At 59.9% G+C, this 18,825-nt stretch overlaps 1 protein-coding gene across 1 annotated transcript; it reads right to left on the reverse strand.

Annotated features, from left to right (window-relative positions):
* Positions 1 to 1,551: 1,551 nt before the first annotated feature.
* On the reverse strand, positions 1,552 to 9,378 carry TNFRSF13B (TNF receptor superfamily member 13B). Its single transcript, XM_005229001.3, has 5 exons — positions 9,248 to 9,378; positions 7,078 to 7,218; positions 5,703 to 5,819; positions 4,827 to 5,078; positions 1,552 to 3,423 (listed from the first exon to the last, which is right to left on the reverse strand). The coding sequence occupies exons 1-5, from the start codon at positions 9,372 to 9,374 to the stop codon at positions 3,149 to 3,151; spliced, it is 912 nt and encodes a 303-aa protein (XP_005229058.2). The 5' UTR covers positions 9,375 to 9,378; the 3' UTR covers positions 1,552 to 3,148.
* Between the last annotated feature and the right edge of the window lie 9,447 nt (positions 9,379 to 18,825).

Raw genomic sequence — 18,825 nt, forward strand, 5'->3', positions numbered from 1 at the left:
GGCTGGGGGCTTTCCCAGCCCTGGTGCCTGGGGGACCTGCTGGTGCTGCCTCAGGGTAAGTGCAGAACCCCTTCACCCTAGCACTGCGTCCGGCTCCAGGGCACCAACGTAAGGAGGACACGGACCTGCTGGAGCGAGCCCAGAGGAGGCCACGGAGATGCTCAGAGGGCTGGGGCACCTCTCCTATGGACACAGGCTGAGAGAGTCGGGGCTGTTCAGCCTGGAGAAGAGCAGGCTCCGGGGGGACCTCACAGCAGCTTCCAGGGCCTGAAGGGGCCCACAGGAAAGCTGGGGAGGGGCTTTTGACAGGGGATGGGGGTGACAGGACAAGGGGTGATGGCTTTAAGCTGAAAGAGGGCAGATTTAGATCCGCTATCGGGAAGAAATCCTTCCCTGTGAGGGCGGCGAGGCGCTGGCCCAGGCTGCCCAGAGCAGCTGTGGGTGCCCCATCCCTGGCAGGGCTCAGGGCCAGGCTGGACGGGGCTGGGGGCACCCTGGGCTGGTGGGAGGGGGCCCTGCCCACTGTGGGGGGGTGGAACTAGGTGTTCTTTAAGGTCCCTTCCAACCCAAACCCTTCTGTGATTTGCCTGGGAAGGCTGTGGGGAGGGGAAGCAGAAGGGGCAAAGCCAGCTCTTCCAGGGGTGGGGGGGCCCAGCCTGAGCGGGGGGTCACGATGGAGAGGTGTGGTGGGAGTGGAGGACATCAGGGTGCAGGAGGCAGAGGGGGAGCAGGGCAGCGGGCAGGAGCGGAGCTGAAGGACAGACCAAGAGGCTTGGCAAGGGTCAGTGCCAAGAGGAGCCTGAGGGAGCGCAGGGGCAGGGCCAGGGCTGGGGGAGGCAGAGGGGGAGCGCAAGGATGAGCAGGAGCAGAGGGTGAGCAAGAACACAAGCGAGGGCTCTTGGGGAGACCGAAGGGTGTGGGAGATGAAAGGCAGAGCAAGACGAGATGCCAAAAGGTGGTGGGAGGGCAAGGAGGAGTAAGTAAGGCTGAGCTAGAAGGGAAGGCAAGAGGCTGGGAGAAGCTGAAGATTAGCCTGTGTGAAGGTGCCCAGCCGGGGCTGAGCGGGGGCAGAGGCTGAGGGAGAGCTGGGGGCTCCGTGTGAGCGTAGGCCGAGGCGGCGTGTGGGGCTGAAAGGCTTCGGAGCTTTGGCGAGCGGGGATGCCCCAGGGCCTGGGGCTGTGGTGTGGGGGGGCCATGGGCACTGAGGCGGTGGGGCAGGCGGCCGGGGAGCAGAGTCCCCAGGAGGGAAGGGCAGGAGCTAAGGCCACGGGAGATGGTGCTGGGGAGGGGGAGGCTGCGCGAGGGGAGACGCCAAAAGGGTCTTCAGGCTGAGGGAGCGGGAGGCAGGGAGGGTGAGTGCAGGAGGCCGTGGGGCCCAAGGACTGAGGGGGTGGAGGCGGCGGGGGGGGGGGGGGTCCCGCGGGAGCAGGCCCAGCTCGTGGCCGGGGTCCTGCCGGTTGCTCTCCATGCACACGGGTAGGCCCTTGCTCTCCCCATCGCACTGTGAGCCGGTGGCCTTCAGGGCCACCCGTTGTGTTCAGGACGCCCACCTGAGTAAAACAAGATTTGCATTTTGCATGCGCCCATTTTCTCCCCTCGGATGCAAATGCAGCACAATGCAAACCCACCCCCTGGGCTGCTGTCGGAGCGGGACTTTGCTAAACAGAGGGAGGAGATGAGAGGCAACGCACACGGATAACGGGCTGGAGAACTGTCAGGTTGGCTCCTGGAGCAACTCAAGATGGCAAAGCTTTGGCCCATGTGCCAGCTATTGGACCAATGCATGAGCTCTTAGTCCTCACCTTAAACCACCTCTTGCACTTTCTTATTCTAACGGGGACGTTCAGACCTTTCTGCTTGGTGGCCGGACATCACTCATGGCACCATTGTTGCGGTCCCCCTCAAGTGGTGCCTTCTGTAGTGGTAAGAATACGTTGACATTTAAAGAAATACATAATATGAAGGGGACAGTCTGTTGTAACTATCTGCTCATGCTTTCTCCTGCTGTCTCCCAGCACCAATTTCTGCATATTTTGACTCATGTTTATTCTTCAAAGTTTGAAGCTCTAGTTTGAGAAATTGGAGGGGATGAGATGAGCTCCTACCAGGAGTGGTTTCTCACCAAGCAAAAAATCCCTACACTCTCCTTTAGTGGAAATGAGAACTTCAGGTTACATGTTGAAACCCATATTTTTCCATACTAGCTTTCAAAGCCAGGGCTGATAAAAATCTTCCCTTAAAGCAGCTCTGTCTCTAGCTGGTTCATCACTTTTACCGGCTTTTTTGGGTAACCTAGACCAGACATACATAAATTCAGTCTTTTAGAAAGTTCTCAGCCTTGGGTGAGTCTTTGCATTAAACCCGCTTCCACTGGGGATTTTGGTGCCTGTCCCAGCGCTTCCCATGCAGCATCATGTCCTGCCACAAGGCCAAGCCTCGCCATCACACGTAACATCTCCTGCCTTCCCAAGCTGTGTTGAAAGCTGGCAGTGGAGCTTTCCACATAGTATCTTCCCAAATAATCTGTCCTGTGAAGAAATTTCTGTTAAAGTCAGAAAACACGCCACACTTGAGAATACCTCAGTGGCATTCGGTGGTCATTATAACCTCCATGAGTAAGTCCTTGGGTCTGAGTCCATGTCTGAGATTCTTATAGCTCTGCTTGTAAATGGCTTCTGTTACATGGTAGAGTTTTCAAGCAGGGAAAGGTGTGCTTTCCATGGGGACTGGTGGACACCACAGTCTGGTCCTGGCTCTGCATCGACACCCTTTGCAGAGACAAAGTGATGCTGATGGTGGAACCAGGATGAAAAGCCCCTGCAAGACATCGCTCCCAATGACGGGGATGCACAGAGGGGTCTGCAGAGGTCAAGGCGGAGGATGAAGATACTGCTAAATGGGAAGCGACTTCTATCACTGGGAGTGCACAAGAATAATGAGAATTTCTTTTCCTGATTCAAATTAAACAGCACTGTCTGTAACCGGCAGCACTGTCTGTAGCCTACAGCCCTGGGCAAAGGCTGGGCCAGGTCCACTGGTCCTGGTAGAAGCTGTTACAGTCACTGGGAACAGAGGGTAAAGCAGCTGTGTTTTGGGGGCAGAGGGAGCATCCCTCCTTTCTGATCCTGTGCAGGAACATTCGCTACAGTCATGCCATGGGCGTCTTTTCTTGTGAAGGAGAACATATGATTTTGAAGTGACCATCGTCAGGGCTGGGAATGGCCCCAGCACTTCCCATGCTGCATATCCCGGTGTGAGAGGGAGCAGCTCTTTCCCCTATGTGATAGGAGGTGCCGTGGCATGGTTTGGTCTCTTGTACAGCGGAGCCATGTCCAGGGAAGCAGAAACTACAGGTTTCCATTGGCTCTGGGACCCTGCTGCCAGTGGATCCATCACCAACGCTGCCCGCTTCCACCAGATGATCTGCAAGTAAACTATGTGTATTAGCTTAAGGGGTTTTAGGAGTACCTTTTACAAAAGAAATGCTCTGTACTGCTACACAAGAGCCTATAAAGAGCTGCTCCTGGAATGGGAGAGGACACCCCCCTCCCACCTCTTTGATAAAGCCCCCGGCACCGTGTGTTGTATGTAATGCATCGCCTACACGCTTGCACCCAGTCCTGCCAGGAGAGAGCTGAGGGGGAAACTGGGAAGTGCCTGGAACAGGGATGCTGGAGGTTTAGCACTAAAGAAATTACAATATTTATAACCTTATATGTAAATTATCTTCTAATTAAACACTACTTTTGTAGCACACGCAAATGTGATGGCGCAGCGTGGTGTGAGGTTCCAGAGCTGCAGCCAGCACAGCGTGGCAGGCTGGCTGCCCGCAGGACCCACAGCACTCCGCAGGCTGGACGCTGGCTGTGAAGGGCTCAGCTGTGTCATCTGAGGCCCGAGAAGCAAGGTTAGACTAGGAGTATTAAAGAGGACACAGTAAATCTCTTTGAACCTGGCAGCTTCTCTTAAAAGCAAGCATTCAATGCCACCGTGTCCTTTGGCCACAGCAGACAGGAATGGCTTGAATTACCGTTCTGCTGGAGAGTGGCTCCAAGTGACACACCAGCTCGTGGGCTTTCTCTCTGTGATTTTTGACATCCAGTGTGACTGGCTCTGAGGTGCACATATGTGAACATCTACGTGTATGCATAAATAGGTAAGTAGACAATTGTTTTTGTAAAGGCAGGGGAGGAGAGGAGGAGGGAGAATACAAACATCTTCTCTATGTTGGCTTACTCCATGTTATCCTTTCCCTGTCTTTCCTCCTTAGCGCAAAGTCTTGCAAAGCCCCTCTGGCTCCTGAGCTAAAACTCTGGTGTTTGATCCTGCAAGGGAATTCAGCCGCATCCTTTGCCCATTTGAAGGAGCAAGTAGCTAGTGGTACCGGGCTTCTCGCCAGGCAGCAGCTTGCCCCAGCGCAGCCCCAGTTGCTGCAGTTGCTGTGGAAGCCCTGGGGCCTGTGGTGCATTTTGGAAGAGGATCGGCTTCTTGCAACTCCCCTGCCTGTGGCTGGGCTGCCCCTCAGCCTGGGGATGGAGACTGGAGAGCTGGTGGTTGATGCTGCTGCTCCAGCCCCTGCATGGCAGGGGGAAGCTGTGCCTGTGGCTTTGCAGAGTGACTGAGGCGGGGGTTACGGTGGAGAACCGGGGCACAGGAGCCCAGTCCTGCCCCTCTTCCAGGCTCAGACTGAACCACACAGCATGTCACCAGCTTTACTTTTCCTCCCTCCCCTTGTGAGCTGGCCCTGCTTTGTGTCCGTCCCAGCCGTACCTGGGAGCCTGTCCACCACAAGCTCCCCATCCTCCCCCAGTCCCCCCAGCGCTCACCTTTGGAGGAGTCCTCCCTGCGGTGGCAGGTCCCCGCGCTGGCTTGGCAGGAGACCACCTCTCCCTTCCTGCGCAGGTGGGTCCAGCCCAGGAGCAGGAAGCAGACGAGGGCACAGAGGCAGAGGCCCAGCAGCAGGTACACCACCAGCCACGGCTCCTGCTCCATGCACGACTTCGGCTCCAGCACAGCCGCTGGTGGCGAGGCCGTGACCAGGGTGGCTGGCGGAGCAGGGGTGGCCCCCAGGGCACCCGCTGTGGGGCAGGCAGAGAGGGGTGTGCTTAGAAACCCTTCAGGCACGTGCTTCACGCTACTGAATTTGTGATAAGGGAAGTGCTAATAGCACTTGTGCGCTCCGCTTGGAAAGAATTTGCAAGCAGCTATGCATCGCCTCTGCTTGCTTGCGTTTCTTTCCTGTGCCGAGGTTGACGAGAACCCTCCCCACACCCCATTCCCACCCTCCTCCCTTCTCCAGTGATCGCATCTCAACCCCAGTGTGGGACTTGTGGATGGCAGGGAGAACCCTCCTGCTCCCACTCCCCTGCCCTGAGGGCTGGAGGCGACTCAGCAAAGTGGGAAACGCAACGGCCGACCCTGCCCCGGCTGGTGGGGCCGAGGGACGGGTGTGCAAGTCACTGACACGCAGAAGGGGAAACATGCCCCGTGATGGAGAAAACGTGAGAGGGACGGGGGCCCTGGTTTCCTCTTCCCTGGTCCCAGTGAAACGGCAGCACGAGATCGCAACCCCCCAGGACAAAGCAGAGAGGATTTGCTGCCCCTTCCCTCGCTTCGGTCCCATAACCTGGCCCCTCCTCCAGCCCAGCCCCGGGGGTCCTGCCCCACATCCCCGCTCCACCTGCCCCCAGGCGCAGCCTTACCTTCACAGGACTGGGCACACTGCTTTGGGTGCTGCCCACAGACCATGGTGCAGTTGATGCAGTTGTTCAGGAGCTTGTCATAGTAGAAGCCGGCTTTCCTGTTGCAGTCCATGGACTCTGCGGGAGGGGAGCGAGGTGAACACGGTGCCCTGAGCACGTCCTCCTCCCCTGTCAGTTGAGCACAAGGCTCCCACACCACGGCCCTCCCACCACCCCGGGCACCTGGGTTTGTGCGAGGACGAGCCCGCGGCTGCTCCGAACAAGGTCGCAGCTCCAACGGGCGCCGGGTGAGACCTGCACGCTGCTGTGAGTGCTGACAGCGGCCCCAGCGCTGGCAGGGTGACAGATCCGCAGGTTTTGAGGTGGTGTTTGGCTCTGTGAGGAATGCCGGGGAAAGGCGAGGAGGGGACGATGCGCAGCCAGACATATGCAGCTGTACCCACCTGTGGCACGGAGCTCCGGGTTGCTGCTCTTAATGCTGCCGCTGCCCTGCAGCTTGCACGGGTTCTTGGGACACACCAAAACCTGCCCGAGCACTGGCTCAGCACTCCGGGGATGGCATCTCCTCTCCTCAACAGGGAGGCGTGACTTGTCACTGCATGCAGCCGCAGTGCAGGGCTGGGTCCCCTGTGCCCTGGGACAGGGTGCAACAGTCCCAGACAGCGGCTCGATGGGGAGGGAAGGGGCCATGCACAGGGCTGTGTACAGGCTTTGGGTGCAAAGTACATCGTGTCTCTTCTCCTCCCGACCTGTTACCACTACACCTTGATGCCTGCCCCACACAGGGCTCGCAGGTACAGCCGTGCAAAGCTACAGCTTGAGTTTGTCATTATCCACATTGACTGAACCTGCTGTATCTCAAGGCATGGCCTTTGGAGGGTGGGGTGTCGCTGCTGGGGGGATATGAGTGTTGGTGCAGCTCTGGGAAGGCTCCCAGTGACCCCCAAAAGGAGCAGTGCAGAGATGTGCATCAAGCACTGGCACAGGCTGCCCGGGGGGGGGGGGGGGGGTGGAGTCACCATCCCTGGAGGTGTTTAAAAAATGCATAATGCGGTGCTTAGGGACACAGTTTGGTGATGGACTTGGCAGTGTTGGGTTAATGGTTGGACTTGGTGATCTCAAAGGTCTTTTCCAGCCTAAATGCTTCTATGATTCTGTGTGGGTAACTGGATCCTGGTCCGTGCTGAGCTGTTGCCAGACACCGCTGGGAAGCTCTCACGTTCTCCAGCGTTTTTGGCTCAGAGCTCTGTTAAGCTGAGCTGGCTCGGAGCCTGCCTTGTAGTTCATCCCAGCGCCTGATCCCCCTTCCCAGCTTGGCCCCATCACTTGGCACGCAGCCCAAGGGCAGCCCCGCAGCCAGGTGCCCAGCACTCACCGCACAGCGCAGCACACCTCCTCACTGTGGGCCGGCTGCATACAAGGCTGCAGGGGATGCACTGGCAAACGAGGGTGTCCCAGTACTGCTGGTCTGTGCAGTTGTTCATGGCATCCCGCCCGACGTGCGTCCCATCCATGGCTGCAGAATGAGAAGCCAGTGGATACGGGGTGGCCACCACCGGGCTGCCCTGTGGCACCCCGTCCCTTCGCTAGGGCTGGGACCCCTGGCAGGGGGACACCCGCCTGTGCCCCACCTCTCTGGTCCTAGCCATGGGCAGGAGCGTATGGCCAAACCTGCTTCGGGCTTGGCAAGCTTTTCAAATTATAAGCCTCCAGGAGCGTGTTCTGTGCCAGTCCCAGGGAACGTGCAGGGAAGACACCCTGGCTTACAGGTGGTCCTGTGCTGTGCCCTGTGGGTCTGGGGACACACGCATCTGCCCGCAGGGGTAAGAGCAGTGGGAACCGTTCCTGTCTTTACATGCTTTTCTGAAAATAACAGAAACACGACCAGAATGACTACTGGCAACATCTTCTGAAACAATTTTGAATTCTGGAAACTTCTGAATTCCTCTGTGACATCAGGGCAGTGCGTGCCCTCCTGTGTGTAATTTCTGACATCTTTCTCTGGTGTCCTGGCATCATAATGAAACCCGATTTTGATGTGTAAATCTCCCCTGAGCAGCAGGAGGGACATCTCTCTGGGGGAGCTTTAAGCGCTGGTTTCACCCGCGCCAGCTGGGATGCCTGGAGAGGGACGTGCTCTTGTCCCTGCAAAGAGCTATTTGTCACATGTCTCTGCCTGCAGCCTCACCTGTGCCACTGCAGGGTTTGGCCTTGGAGACAACCTGAGTGCCACTGTCGGTCCCTGCTAATGCCCCACTGCTCAGCAGTGCCTGCCGGCATCCCGTGCCGTGCCATGCCGTGCCATGCCGTGCATGGGGTCTGCAGCAAGCAAGCTTGAGCAACTGCAGGAAGCACTAACCCAGCACCAGGGTGGCCGTGGTGGAAATGTGCCATTTGCTGACTGAAAGGGCTCGTGGGCAACCACATCCCTCTGCGGAGCCGTGCTGGGGAGCCGCAGCTGTTTCCTGCACGAGTGGACGACGCTGATGCTGATGGGGCCCAAAAGGTTTAAAGCTCCTCGATGCTGCAGCATGGCGCTGGCCTTGGCGTGCCCAAAGGCTGAGCCATTGCCTTCACAAAGCCGGACTTTGATTTTTGTATAGCCAAGCCCCTGCCCTCTGATGGGGATCTCTCCTCTCACTCTAGGGCTTGGGACCATGTGGCAGCTGGGCACTTTGCGTGTCCATCTGTCCTGCCGTTGCCTGTGCAGCACCCTCCCTTGCAGCTCCAGCTGTGAACTGGCTCCTACCTGGGGCAGCACCTGTAAAACCCTTCCACTCTAAGGGATAAATCCACTCTGCGCAGGGATGCTGCCCTTACAGTCCCAGTTGTTCAATTAACATTGCTATAAAATTAAATAATTACTTTCTATCAAGCTGACTGAAGACGTTTCCCAGGGCAGAGCGAGGCTCAGGCTGACGCTCTCCTCAGATGCTCTTTGAAGATATTTTGTACCCAAAGAAGGATGAGAACACCCCCAGGGGTGGTGGTGAGCCCTGGGGATGGCGGTCAGCCTGGCCACGCTTGAGCTACAGGCGGTTCCAGGTGGGATAACTGCATGGGAAACAGCGATCTGGGGCTGAGCCGGGGGGCTGCAGGGTGGGCAGCTCCTTCCCCACTGCTGCTCTGCTGCGAGGGCAGGTCCAAGGTGGTGTTTGGCCCCATCTAGGAAAAATCCTGCCTGGTGGTGGAGGGCAGCCTCAGGGTGCTCCCAGCATGGTGTAGCTGGGCTTTGCAGCTGTGCGTTTTCCAGCAGGGGCGGGTGTATCTCCCCTTCTGTCTTTGCACCCGCCAGGGACCAGCACCCCAAACTTCCCTATGGACCCCTTGTCCAAGGCATTAAGCGACCATTTCACCTCCAGCTCCATGGCACTAATCACTTCTGGTGAAAGCCCTTTGTGGTGGCTCTGCTCCTCCAGCAAGAGCCTGGGGAGAGCCTCCGCTCCCTGCCAGCTCTCTGGAAATGTCACCGTGGCCCCGAGCCCTGGCACAGACAAGCCCCTTACCCCCACCTCCCCATGCAACCCCTCCATGGGGTGACTCACATTTGACTTTCCTGCGGCGTCTAGTCCCTCTCGGCTGCTGCCATTGCACTGCGAGCTCCAGCCCCGAGCCCACACATTGCTCGGGAGGTTTATTATTAGAGATAGATTTGATTAGTGCCTGGGCCATGTGTTTCCTGGGGTTTCCCCTTATCCCTTCGATGCAAATCTGCCGTACGCACAGCGCATTGCATTGGCTCGCTGGGCATCCCTGGGCTGCCAGGGGTGCGGGGGCCAGGGAGGGAGGCACCCTGCCCGGCTCAGTGTCACCGGGTGCCGGGATGGGGGTCCTGGACCAGGCACCTTGCAGAGGTGGGAGCTCTGCACCACTTAGCAGGGGTGGGAGCTCTGTAGCACCTGTCCTTGCATTGCCTGGCTCCAGCGGGATGTTTTCTCCTGCAGAGAATGACTTCTTGCTCTGTAGAGGAGGCAGCTGCCCTGAGCCAGGAGAGCTATTGGGCAGCCCTGTGAGTTACTGCTTTCCTGGGCTTTGCCAAGAAGGAGCAGCTGTGTCAGAGCAAGAGGCCACGCAGCCACAGGGGATGCCAGTGCACGGGCCTGCAGGTGGAGAGCAGCAAGACCCCCTCGCCAGGGCTCTGTGGCCCCAGGGGCAGCATCCCACCAGCATCGCAGGGCACCGAGGGCCAGACACCCCCGCCTGCCAGAGCAGCTGCAGCTTACCCTGCCTCCAGCTGGGAGCAAGCATGGCACTGTGCACCCATCCTTTCCCTGTCCCCAGGACAGTCAGCCCGTGCCCCTGGCCTGTCTGCTGCTCACGACACGTAGAGCATCCCATGGGCCCCAGTAAGATGCTTTAAACCTGCTTTTCTCTAGTGCATCCATGTCCTGGAGGCAGGAGGGCTGTGCTGCCCTGTCCTGCATGGGCGATGGGGGTCCCAGCCAGGCTTGGAGCCTGGCACTGCCCTCGCTGCTGGCAGTGGAGGTGTGTGAAGCATTAATAACACAGCTTGGTTTTCACAGAGAGAAAGAGCCACCTCTGTGCTGCTGGCAGTCTCCAAGAGTATAGCTGTATATTTATTTTTAGATCTTGCCTCACCCTGCGAGTGGAATGGGCTTGATCAGCAAAGCTGTGGAGGAGTAGCCGGGCGGCACCACTTGGAGGTGGGATCCAGATCGCACCATGGTGCTGAGCACGCCTGCCCCGGTGTAGCCAGCACGGAGGGAGCGAGCTGCCATCACCACCACGGCTGCCCTGCTGCCTCTGGCCAGCAAAATACCCCGGCTGCCTCTGGCCAGTGGCACGATGCTGCAGAGGGAACATGTAGAGAAAGCCAAGCCAGACTGGGCCGTTACTGGTTTCTCCCTTCCCAACTGGCAGCGCATTTGTTTCTGGAGGTTTCTCCCCCTTTCCCGCAGAGGGGCTAGGCAGGGCTGCGCCGTGGCCGTGGCTGTGCCACCAGGAAGGGGCGAGGGGCACTGAGAGCACATCAGGACAGTGACTCAGCTCGGTCTGTCGGGACCTTTCTGCAGAAGCAGCTGAAGAGGGAAGGAAGAAGTAATACCTGCTACTTTCTATAAACATCAGTGGGGCAGCATCAAGGTTTTTTCCGTTTCGTTCAAAACCTCCAACTTTGTGCTTACCATGGTGATCTGCAACCGAGAGAGACCAAAAGGCCGCTTGCAGGGTGTGATGCCCTGTGTCCACTGCAGGGGCGTTGGGGGCTGAACCTGCTCACAGGGAACAAAGTCCAAAGCAGAGGAACTCAGCACCTCGCGGCTGCTCAGCCCCGCAGTGGCTGGATGTGGCCCATCACATCCCAGATCCTGCGGGAGGGAGGGAGCCAGCATCAGCATCGGCACCATCCAACGGACCACAGGCCTTGGAGCGAGGGCTGGGAGCAGAGGCACACCATGGCCACAGTGACACTGCAGCACCGGTGCTGTGCCACGTGTCGTGGCTCTACACGTGCATCTGATGTGAAGGATGGGATCACTGCTGGGCTTAAGTCTCCCGCTGGGAAAACCTGTGGAGGTCCTGGGAAGGAGTAGGAAGGCAGAGGCATGGCTGGGAGCGGGGGCTGCATGGTGCAAGGGCTTGGGGGAAAAATGCACCAGTCTTTGCACGTAGCAAAGGGTGGCTGTCCACGCACAGCCTCATCCCGCTGGTGCTGTGCCCCAGGGAGACGGTGGAGCCCGTGGCCCATTCACCTGCAAAGCTAAAGCTGACAGCAAAGGAAATAATGATTTGGCATTGCCTGCACTGCTTGAGCGTGGCGGAACGTGGCCCTGGAGCGATGGCCCCAGCCCTGCCCTCCGGCTCTCGGGGTTTTGCAGGGGAAACCTGCCTCTGAAAATAGCAGTGGGAGACTTGCAATTTCCACCCTAGTGTGCCTTCAAGGGGGAAGTGAGAAGCACTTGGGGGTGGTTTGTCCCTCCTCACTGAGCAGAGATCAGGCAGCGTGATTTCAGCTTTAACATTCTCGGTGTACGCTGTGACCGGAGCCCATCTCCTCAGCCATGCACCCCAGCAGTCCGTCCCTCCGTGCCCTGAGAAGCCGTGCCTTCTCGCAGCCACTGAGAACAGTACGTGGCTCTTAAACGCCTCCAGACATGGTCCCCATGAGCTGCCATCCTGCAGCAAGGCCGTGGCTGCTCCCTGCCCTGCCTGCTCCAGGACACAGGCAGCATTGGGCAGCAGCTGCCAGCACCCTGTTCTGGGTTCCTGGGTTAAACCCTTCCTTTGCTGTGTGCCACTGGTGGGAGAGCATCCATGGCTCTGTTCCCCATGCATCCTCCCAGCATAGTGCATCCCTCTGCATAGCTTTGCATACCACAGCATCCCCTCTCCACCCTCCCAACGCAGATGGGTTTGCATCCTTCAGCACCCACCTGCACACGGCTCCAGAGGTGCCACAGTCTATTTGGGGTGACAGGGCTCAGTTTTGTCCTGACAATAAAGTCTTTTTTCCTTCTGGGCTCTTGCCCCAGTGGCACTGCTGCAAGGAGAGCTGCAGGTAACAGGCAGACAGGGTGGATAATGTTTGACTCCGGAAATTTTTGGGGGATGCCTCGCCTTCCCTTTGAGCAGGTTTGTTGGGATATTTTCCCCAGCCCACTTGCCTTTTGCAGTCCCTCTGCTTGGGCAGGGCTGGGCCTGGCCCAGCCATTTGCTCACACACATGCTCCCTTTGGGACCTGAGAAAAGGGGCCGTGGCGGGGGGAAGGGGAAGAGGAGTCATTTTGGGTCGAAACCAGTAACAGTGAGACTGGGCTGAGCACAGATGGCTCCGAGCACGGCTGCTGAGGACTCATTTCTTTCACCCTAATTCCCTGCAGACACGTACTCTTGAATGTGCCGGGGTCAGGATGTGCCCATCCCCTGCACTGACCTCTGTGTCGTGCCACTGCTGCCCATGCCTCGTGGCAAAGCTCGGAGCTGCTACGTGACCAATGCCACGGGCTTGCCGGTGCACAGCAGCCAGCGCCACTGCCTGGCTTTTTGGCATGGGCAGGTGCACGGCCAGGGCCGTGGTGGCACACCGGCTGCCTGCACCCACGTGCAGCTGCAGAACCATGGCAGTGCCACGGCCATCCCGTTGGCAAAGAGCCACCACGGAGCGCTTGTGGTGCTTGTGGCCACATCTCGAGCAGCCCTGGCTGCCCGCAACGCCCGCAATGCCGCAGCCCAGGCGGGAGCCGAGGGCAGCGATGGAGCAGCCTGGGGGGCCGGAGAGCCCTGGGGGGCAGCTCCAGCTGCCCACTCGTGCAGCCCAGGGGTGCCCACCCTGCACCTAGGTGTGACGCCAGGCCTGGCTGTGCTCCCGGCTGTTTGGTGTCTCCCCAGGAGATGGCACCCTTGGCTAGCCCAGCCCGGCTCCCCGCGGGGTGCTGGGTGCTCCGGCTGCCTTTGCAGCCCGCATCCTCCGAGGGACCCTCCGGCCGCCCCCCCGCCAGGCCAGGGCTCCTGTGCCAGGGAGGGTGCTGAGCCACAGCAGCCCTGGCCGCTCCCCGGGGCCAGCCAGGCCCCAGCGCCTCCATTTCCACCAGCCCCTGGTGCAAGGTGGGGTTCGGGTGCCCCCAGACACCCCACACTTCTCCCTTCCTCCCTCTGTACCGTGGTCCCATCCTGCCACCACCCACAGGGCTGCAGCGGGGCATCATCCCAAGGATGCTCAGCACCCAACAGTGTCTGGGCGCTGCAGCACCCCCTGTGCCATGGGGTCTGCCCGCTTGCAGCGGCTGTGCCAGGGGGCTGCGGGCGATCCCAGGGGTGAGCAAGGCTCCAGAGGTGCCCTCGTGCATCAGCAGGGATGATGCTGCAAGAACCAAATTGCTGAAACCTGGTGCAAATCAGGAGAGGGAAGCATTACTGAAAACCAGGCTGTGCTCAGGGCCAGCTCCTCAAACCTGGCAGGCAGCTCGGAGAGCAAGGACAGCTGGGTGGGAAAAGACCTGACTTGGCTGGAGGCTGGCACAGAAAAGGGGACAAAACCCTATAAATGCATCGTGAAGGGGCAGGGACAAGAGGCTTGGGTGCCAGGGCTGTGTGCTGAGGTGTAAAGCGTGGGCAGCAGATAAGGAGCTGAGTCAAAGGACAATCTTTGGCAGGAGCAGCTAATCAGATAACGTGGAGGTTTTAACCTGGCAGGAACAAGTCTCCGGTCCCAACTTACACTGGATTTTCTCAGAACAAGATGCCTTTCTGGCAGGACCCTCGCAGGAAGGGACTTGCAGGCTGCCGAGGACCTCTGCTGTTAATTTTTAACACTAAAAAGCCCGGGGAAATTCCAGAGGGCTGGAAGGTAGCCAGTGAGAGTCTAATATTGAAAAGGGATAAAAGGGCTGACCCTGAGAATTACAGACCAGGTAGGCTCATCTCAGTCCCTGAGCAAATTATGGGCTGGGTAATTGGGGATACTGTCAGCCAAAAATTAGAAGCTAAAAATATAATTAAGGTCGTTAGCTTGGTTTCATGGATGGCAGCTCCTGTCAAGTGAGTCGGCTTTGGTTTTTGGCATGACTCTGGGCTGGCTGATAAAGCTAATTGTGTTGCTGCATTATAATGGCTTTCTCAAAGTATTTAATTTACGGCCATGTGACATTTTCATTTGTAAAACTTGTATTATATGGAGTCAGCAGAGCAGACATCCGACGGCTGCAGCTGGCAGCGCAGGGGCAGTGCCCAAGGGGGCTAGTGATGGAGGAGGCCGGAGAGACCCGATTTTGCCCGGGAATGATGTCTTTAGCAGGGATGCTGAGGCGGGTGGTGAGAGCCGGTAGCCGGTGGGACAGGCAGCCATTCCCCTCGCACGGCAATCCGCTCTGTCCGGCCCAACAGGCAGAGCCCAGCCAAAAGAGGGGGGCACATGTGGGAACAAAAGAGCCGGATTTTCCCTGTTACAGCACAGCGAGGTCCAAGGCAGGAAGCAGCCATGGGACCCGGCCACCGATAACCCGACTGGGAGTGTAATTAACCATTGGCCCAATTTTAGGAGAAGGGTATGAACTCACAGGCATTTTGGCATCTCTGGACAAGAGGAAATCTCTGCTTGGTGGGACATGATTTAATGTGGCTTCTGGGACAAGCTCAAGCCTCTGTGTGTGTGTGCGCGTGTGCATCCAGCAAACTACCCTCGTGGTCTTTCCCAACGCCATGGAAGCTGCATCCTCCTCTCTCAGCTACATCAGCTGCAGTCAAGCACTGTGGCTTTTCTGCAGTGGATAATTTGGGTCCTTTCATTTTTCCCAATGGGAAAGTTGGGCACAGGTAGGGCAGGGCACAGAGACAGTACCCGGGGCGGCCCAGGGGACTTTCCCTCCATCCATGGGTGCATTTTCCACCTCCATACAGATTTCTAATCTGTGAGTTTCACCTCTATTATACGCAGCGTGGCTTGAGTGGCGTCCAAGCCTTCCCTGGCCAGTGGGTCCCCTGCCAGATACTCCCCAGGCAGGGCTGTGCTGGGGGCTCTGGACCCCCACACAGGCAGCCTGGCTGGCTGGAGGGGCCACATCCAGCCCTGCTGTGGCTGCGGCTCCACTCGGTGCAGGGCAGGAGGAGGGGAGTCCTCACTGGCGCCACTTGGTCCCAGCCTGGATCCAGTGGGGATCCCAGGGCTCGCCAGCTTTAAACCATGAATCCTGCCCTCTCCCCGGGCATCCATCTGTCTGGCTCCACAGTAATGACGGCGAGGTGGCGGCACAGAGAGATTAAATGACTTGCCCAAGGTCCTGCGGGGAGCGATGGCCACCTGGGAGGAGCACCGGGCTGTCTTCCTCCTGCCTCGATGGAAAAAGTGCTGCATCACCCCTTTGCCAGGAAAACGATAGCATGGCCATGGGTACCGCATCCCCATCCCACTGACATCCTCTCCGGTGGAGGCAGTGGATGGTCCTGGTGGAACCTCCACGCCAGGACCAGGAGTGGGTGCTGCTGTCCTCTCGCCAGGGGGTTTGGTGCTGCCAAACCCTGTCCTGGAGCTGGAGGGTTTTGCTGATGCCCTTCCCAGGCTGGGGCCGGCACAGCCGGGGCCGTGACTAACACCTCCTGGTTTGCAGCTTGTTTACCTGGCGCTGGGGCTCCGGTTTGGATCCCTGACTCACCACAGCGCCTTCCTCCTCTGCTGTGGCAGCTCCCTGATGAATACTTTCCATTTTCCCATTACTTTAATTGCCCTCATTTGAGAAAACTGCTCCGGACTGGCTCTGAGCTGAAGAGACCTGCTACGCACGGCTGCCCCAACAGGGTGTCTCTGTGGCGCGGGCCATGGCAGGGTGGTGGGGTGGGACACCCACCTCGGTGGCACACATGGGGGACCTCTGTGCCATGGCGATGCTGGGGCTTGGGGCGTGCAAGGGGGGAGTCATGGGCAGCAAGTTTTTGGTGGCCCCGCCGGCTGCACACGCTGCGGCACATGGGCAGCCAGTGGCTCCAGCGCGGCTGAATGCAGCCCAACAGGTTTGCAGAGAGGCCGGTCCCGTTCAGCTGGATTTTTGGAGAGACTGGAGCCAGCCCCGGCACCAGCCACTTTCCGTGAGGTGCTGCTGGCTCCGGCGAAGCTATGCGTGGCGCCAGGTCGTGGCCCCAAGCCACAGTGCACCTCGGCCGCGTCTCAGGGCAGGCACAGCCTGTGGCATGGGAGATGCCAGTCCTGGCCCCTGCGCCTCACTCCATGCCCACGCTGTGCCTTTTTTGGGGGGAGCGCTGCCCCATGGTGCTGGGGAACAAGCAGCCCCTTCCCTCCTGGAGGGACCCCCCAGGCTGGATTGGGGGTCCCTGCCCCATCTCCATGAACATGAGCGGGGGACACGCACTGGTTGCCCCCATCCCCATCTCCCCCAGCTCCCCACCCAAAGCTCTCCCAGGGGTGCAGCACCCTGCTCATCCTGCCCTTGCTTGGGGAGCATGGGAAGGTGCTGGTGCGGGTGCTGTGCCAGTTTGCAGCGGGGTCCTAAGGAGGTGGTGAAGAGCTGGGGACCATGAGGACAGCACGGAGAGGTGGCTGGCAACCTGCAGAGGGGCTTTTGGATAGGAATAAAATATCTGGGTGTCTCTGGGACCTGTGGGATGCAGGGCATGGATGTGGTGGGCAATAATCCAACAACAGCAGGGAGGGAGGAGAGGGGGATGAAGGTAGGAGAAGAGCTGGTCAGGGAAGTCGTCAGAGCAGGAGCTCTGCAGTCATGTGCTGGGTGAACCCTGGACCCACAGCGAGGGCGTCAGGGTCTGTAGATCCCCGCAGGAAAATCCTCCTTCCCTGGGGAAGGGCCATGCTGCTTTTCCAACCTTGGGTTCAAGGGAAGGGCGAGCAAATCCCCCCAAAGCAGTGATGCAGGGGGTGGGGGGGTGGCCACCCCGCAGCTTGCACGTCCCTCCTGGGAGCATCTCCTGGGCTCGGTGCCACCAGTGCAGGAGTGGGTCAGCCCCACCATCCCGTCCTGAACCCATGGAACAGCGACCCGGTGCGTGCTGCGAGTGGCCATGGCAGGAGGGAGATGATTAAAGTAGCCTTTGATGAAACGAAAATTAATAAATGAGCAGGCAATTGAGCTGGCCTTTATTTTCTCCAGGCTGGCAGCGTGGAGCCGGCACGGCGAGGCCGCCGTGGCCGGGCCCCACATCAAACAGTGGGGCAGCGCCGGATGCAAGGGGACAGCACCGCCGCCTCTTCTCTGACGGGTTTTTCCTGGTCCGAAGAAACCTGGGAAGGTCTGTGGCTACTCCTTATAGCCGGGCCCCATCCCATGCTGGCGGGGGGACATTGGGGTGAGCGGGAGACGCCGTGTGCCACTGCAGCATCCAAGTGTGGTGGGCTGTGCCAGGCTGGGGTGCATTTTGGAGGTGCCGTTTGCCACGTTTGCCACGTTTGCCCCGTCCCCCTGCTCCAGGGCTGTTGTTCACACCTCTCTCCCGCCCCGGTGATGCTCCATGGGTGTCGAGGTCCCCACGGGCACCGGGGTCCCTGTGCTGGCCCTTGGCTTGCCGATGTGCAGGACTGGGGCTGGGAGGCTCCATCCAGAGCTGGTGCGTGCCGGCGGGTCGGTGGCCGAGGGCAGAGCCAGGAGGCCAAACCCGCACCCTGTGCCGGGTCCTTATCGCCGCGTCAGGTGTATTTACCGGCTGGTGTTGCCGGTTTCCACTGGATCAAAAGGCACTGGGCAAACAGGAGCTGCCCGCCAGCCTCGGGCGGTGGCACACTGGGGACATGGCTGGGATGGGAACACACCCCTGTCCCTGCTCGTGGGTCCCCAGCACCCCATGGCACGGAGCTGCAGTGGGGGCACAAGGCTGCGTGGCCCCCACCGAACTGGGGTGTCCATGCGGGTGATGGACCCCCCACGTGCCCACCCATGCCAGGACTGGTGCTGTGCCCACCCTGGGGACGCGGGCAGTGCCACCGTGGGGCTTTGGCACCCTGGCTCTGTACCACCCATGGGGCCACAGCACCGGGGTGGCAGCAGCAGTGTGGGCTGGCCCCCGGGGGGGCTGCACCCCTGGGTACCCCCCTGCTCAGGGGGTGGCTGTGGGGGTGCACATCCCACCCGTTGCACCGTGTCCCCCCCCCTGCTGGGTGGCCAGGAGGGGCCTGGGCAGTGTGAGGGTCGTGCAGGGTGCGGGGGTGTCTCAGTGCGCTTGGGGGGGGGGGCTGTGCACAGCGGGGGCCGTGCGTGCTGCAAGGGGCTGGGCACTGGGGGGCGGGGGGCTGGTGCATGGGGGGCTGTGCGAGGCATGGGGGCTGGTGCACAGCGGGGAGGGGGGGCATGGGGGGGCGGGTTGGGGGGGAGGGCATGCACGGTGCGGGGGGGCAGCACACGGGGCGGGGGGGGGGGGCGCGCTGAGCCGAGCCGTCCCGAGCTGTGTCGAGTCGTGGCGAACCGAGCCGCGCCGAGCCCGCTCGTGCCCGAGCCGAGCCGAGCCGAGCCGAGCCGAGCCGAGCCGAGCCCGCCTCCAGCTGTCAGCGCACCGCCCCTCCCCCACGGCAGAGGGGGCCGAGGCGGCCCCGCCGCGCCCTCCCCTCTCCTTGCATCCCATTGGCCAGGGAGGCCCTTTGTTAGCGGCGGATGCTGCTCTCCATTGGCCCGCGGGAGCGCCCGTCCGCGCTGCGGTGCCGCCCCCCTTT

Source organism: Falco peregrinus, chromosome 5 (genome assembly GCF_023634155.1).
Source record: "Falco peregrinus isolate bFalPer1 chromosome 5, bFalPer1.pri, whole genome shotgun sequence".
NCBI classification, from domain to species: Eukaryota; Metazoa; Chordata; class Aves; order Falconiformes; family Falconidae; genus Falco; species Falco peregrinus.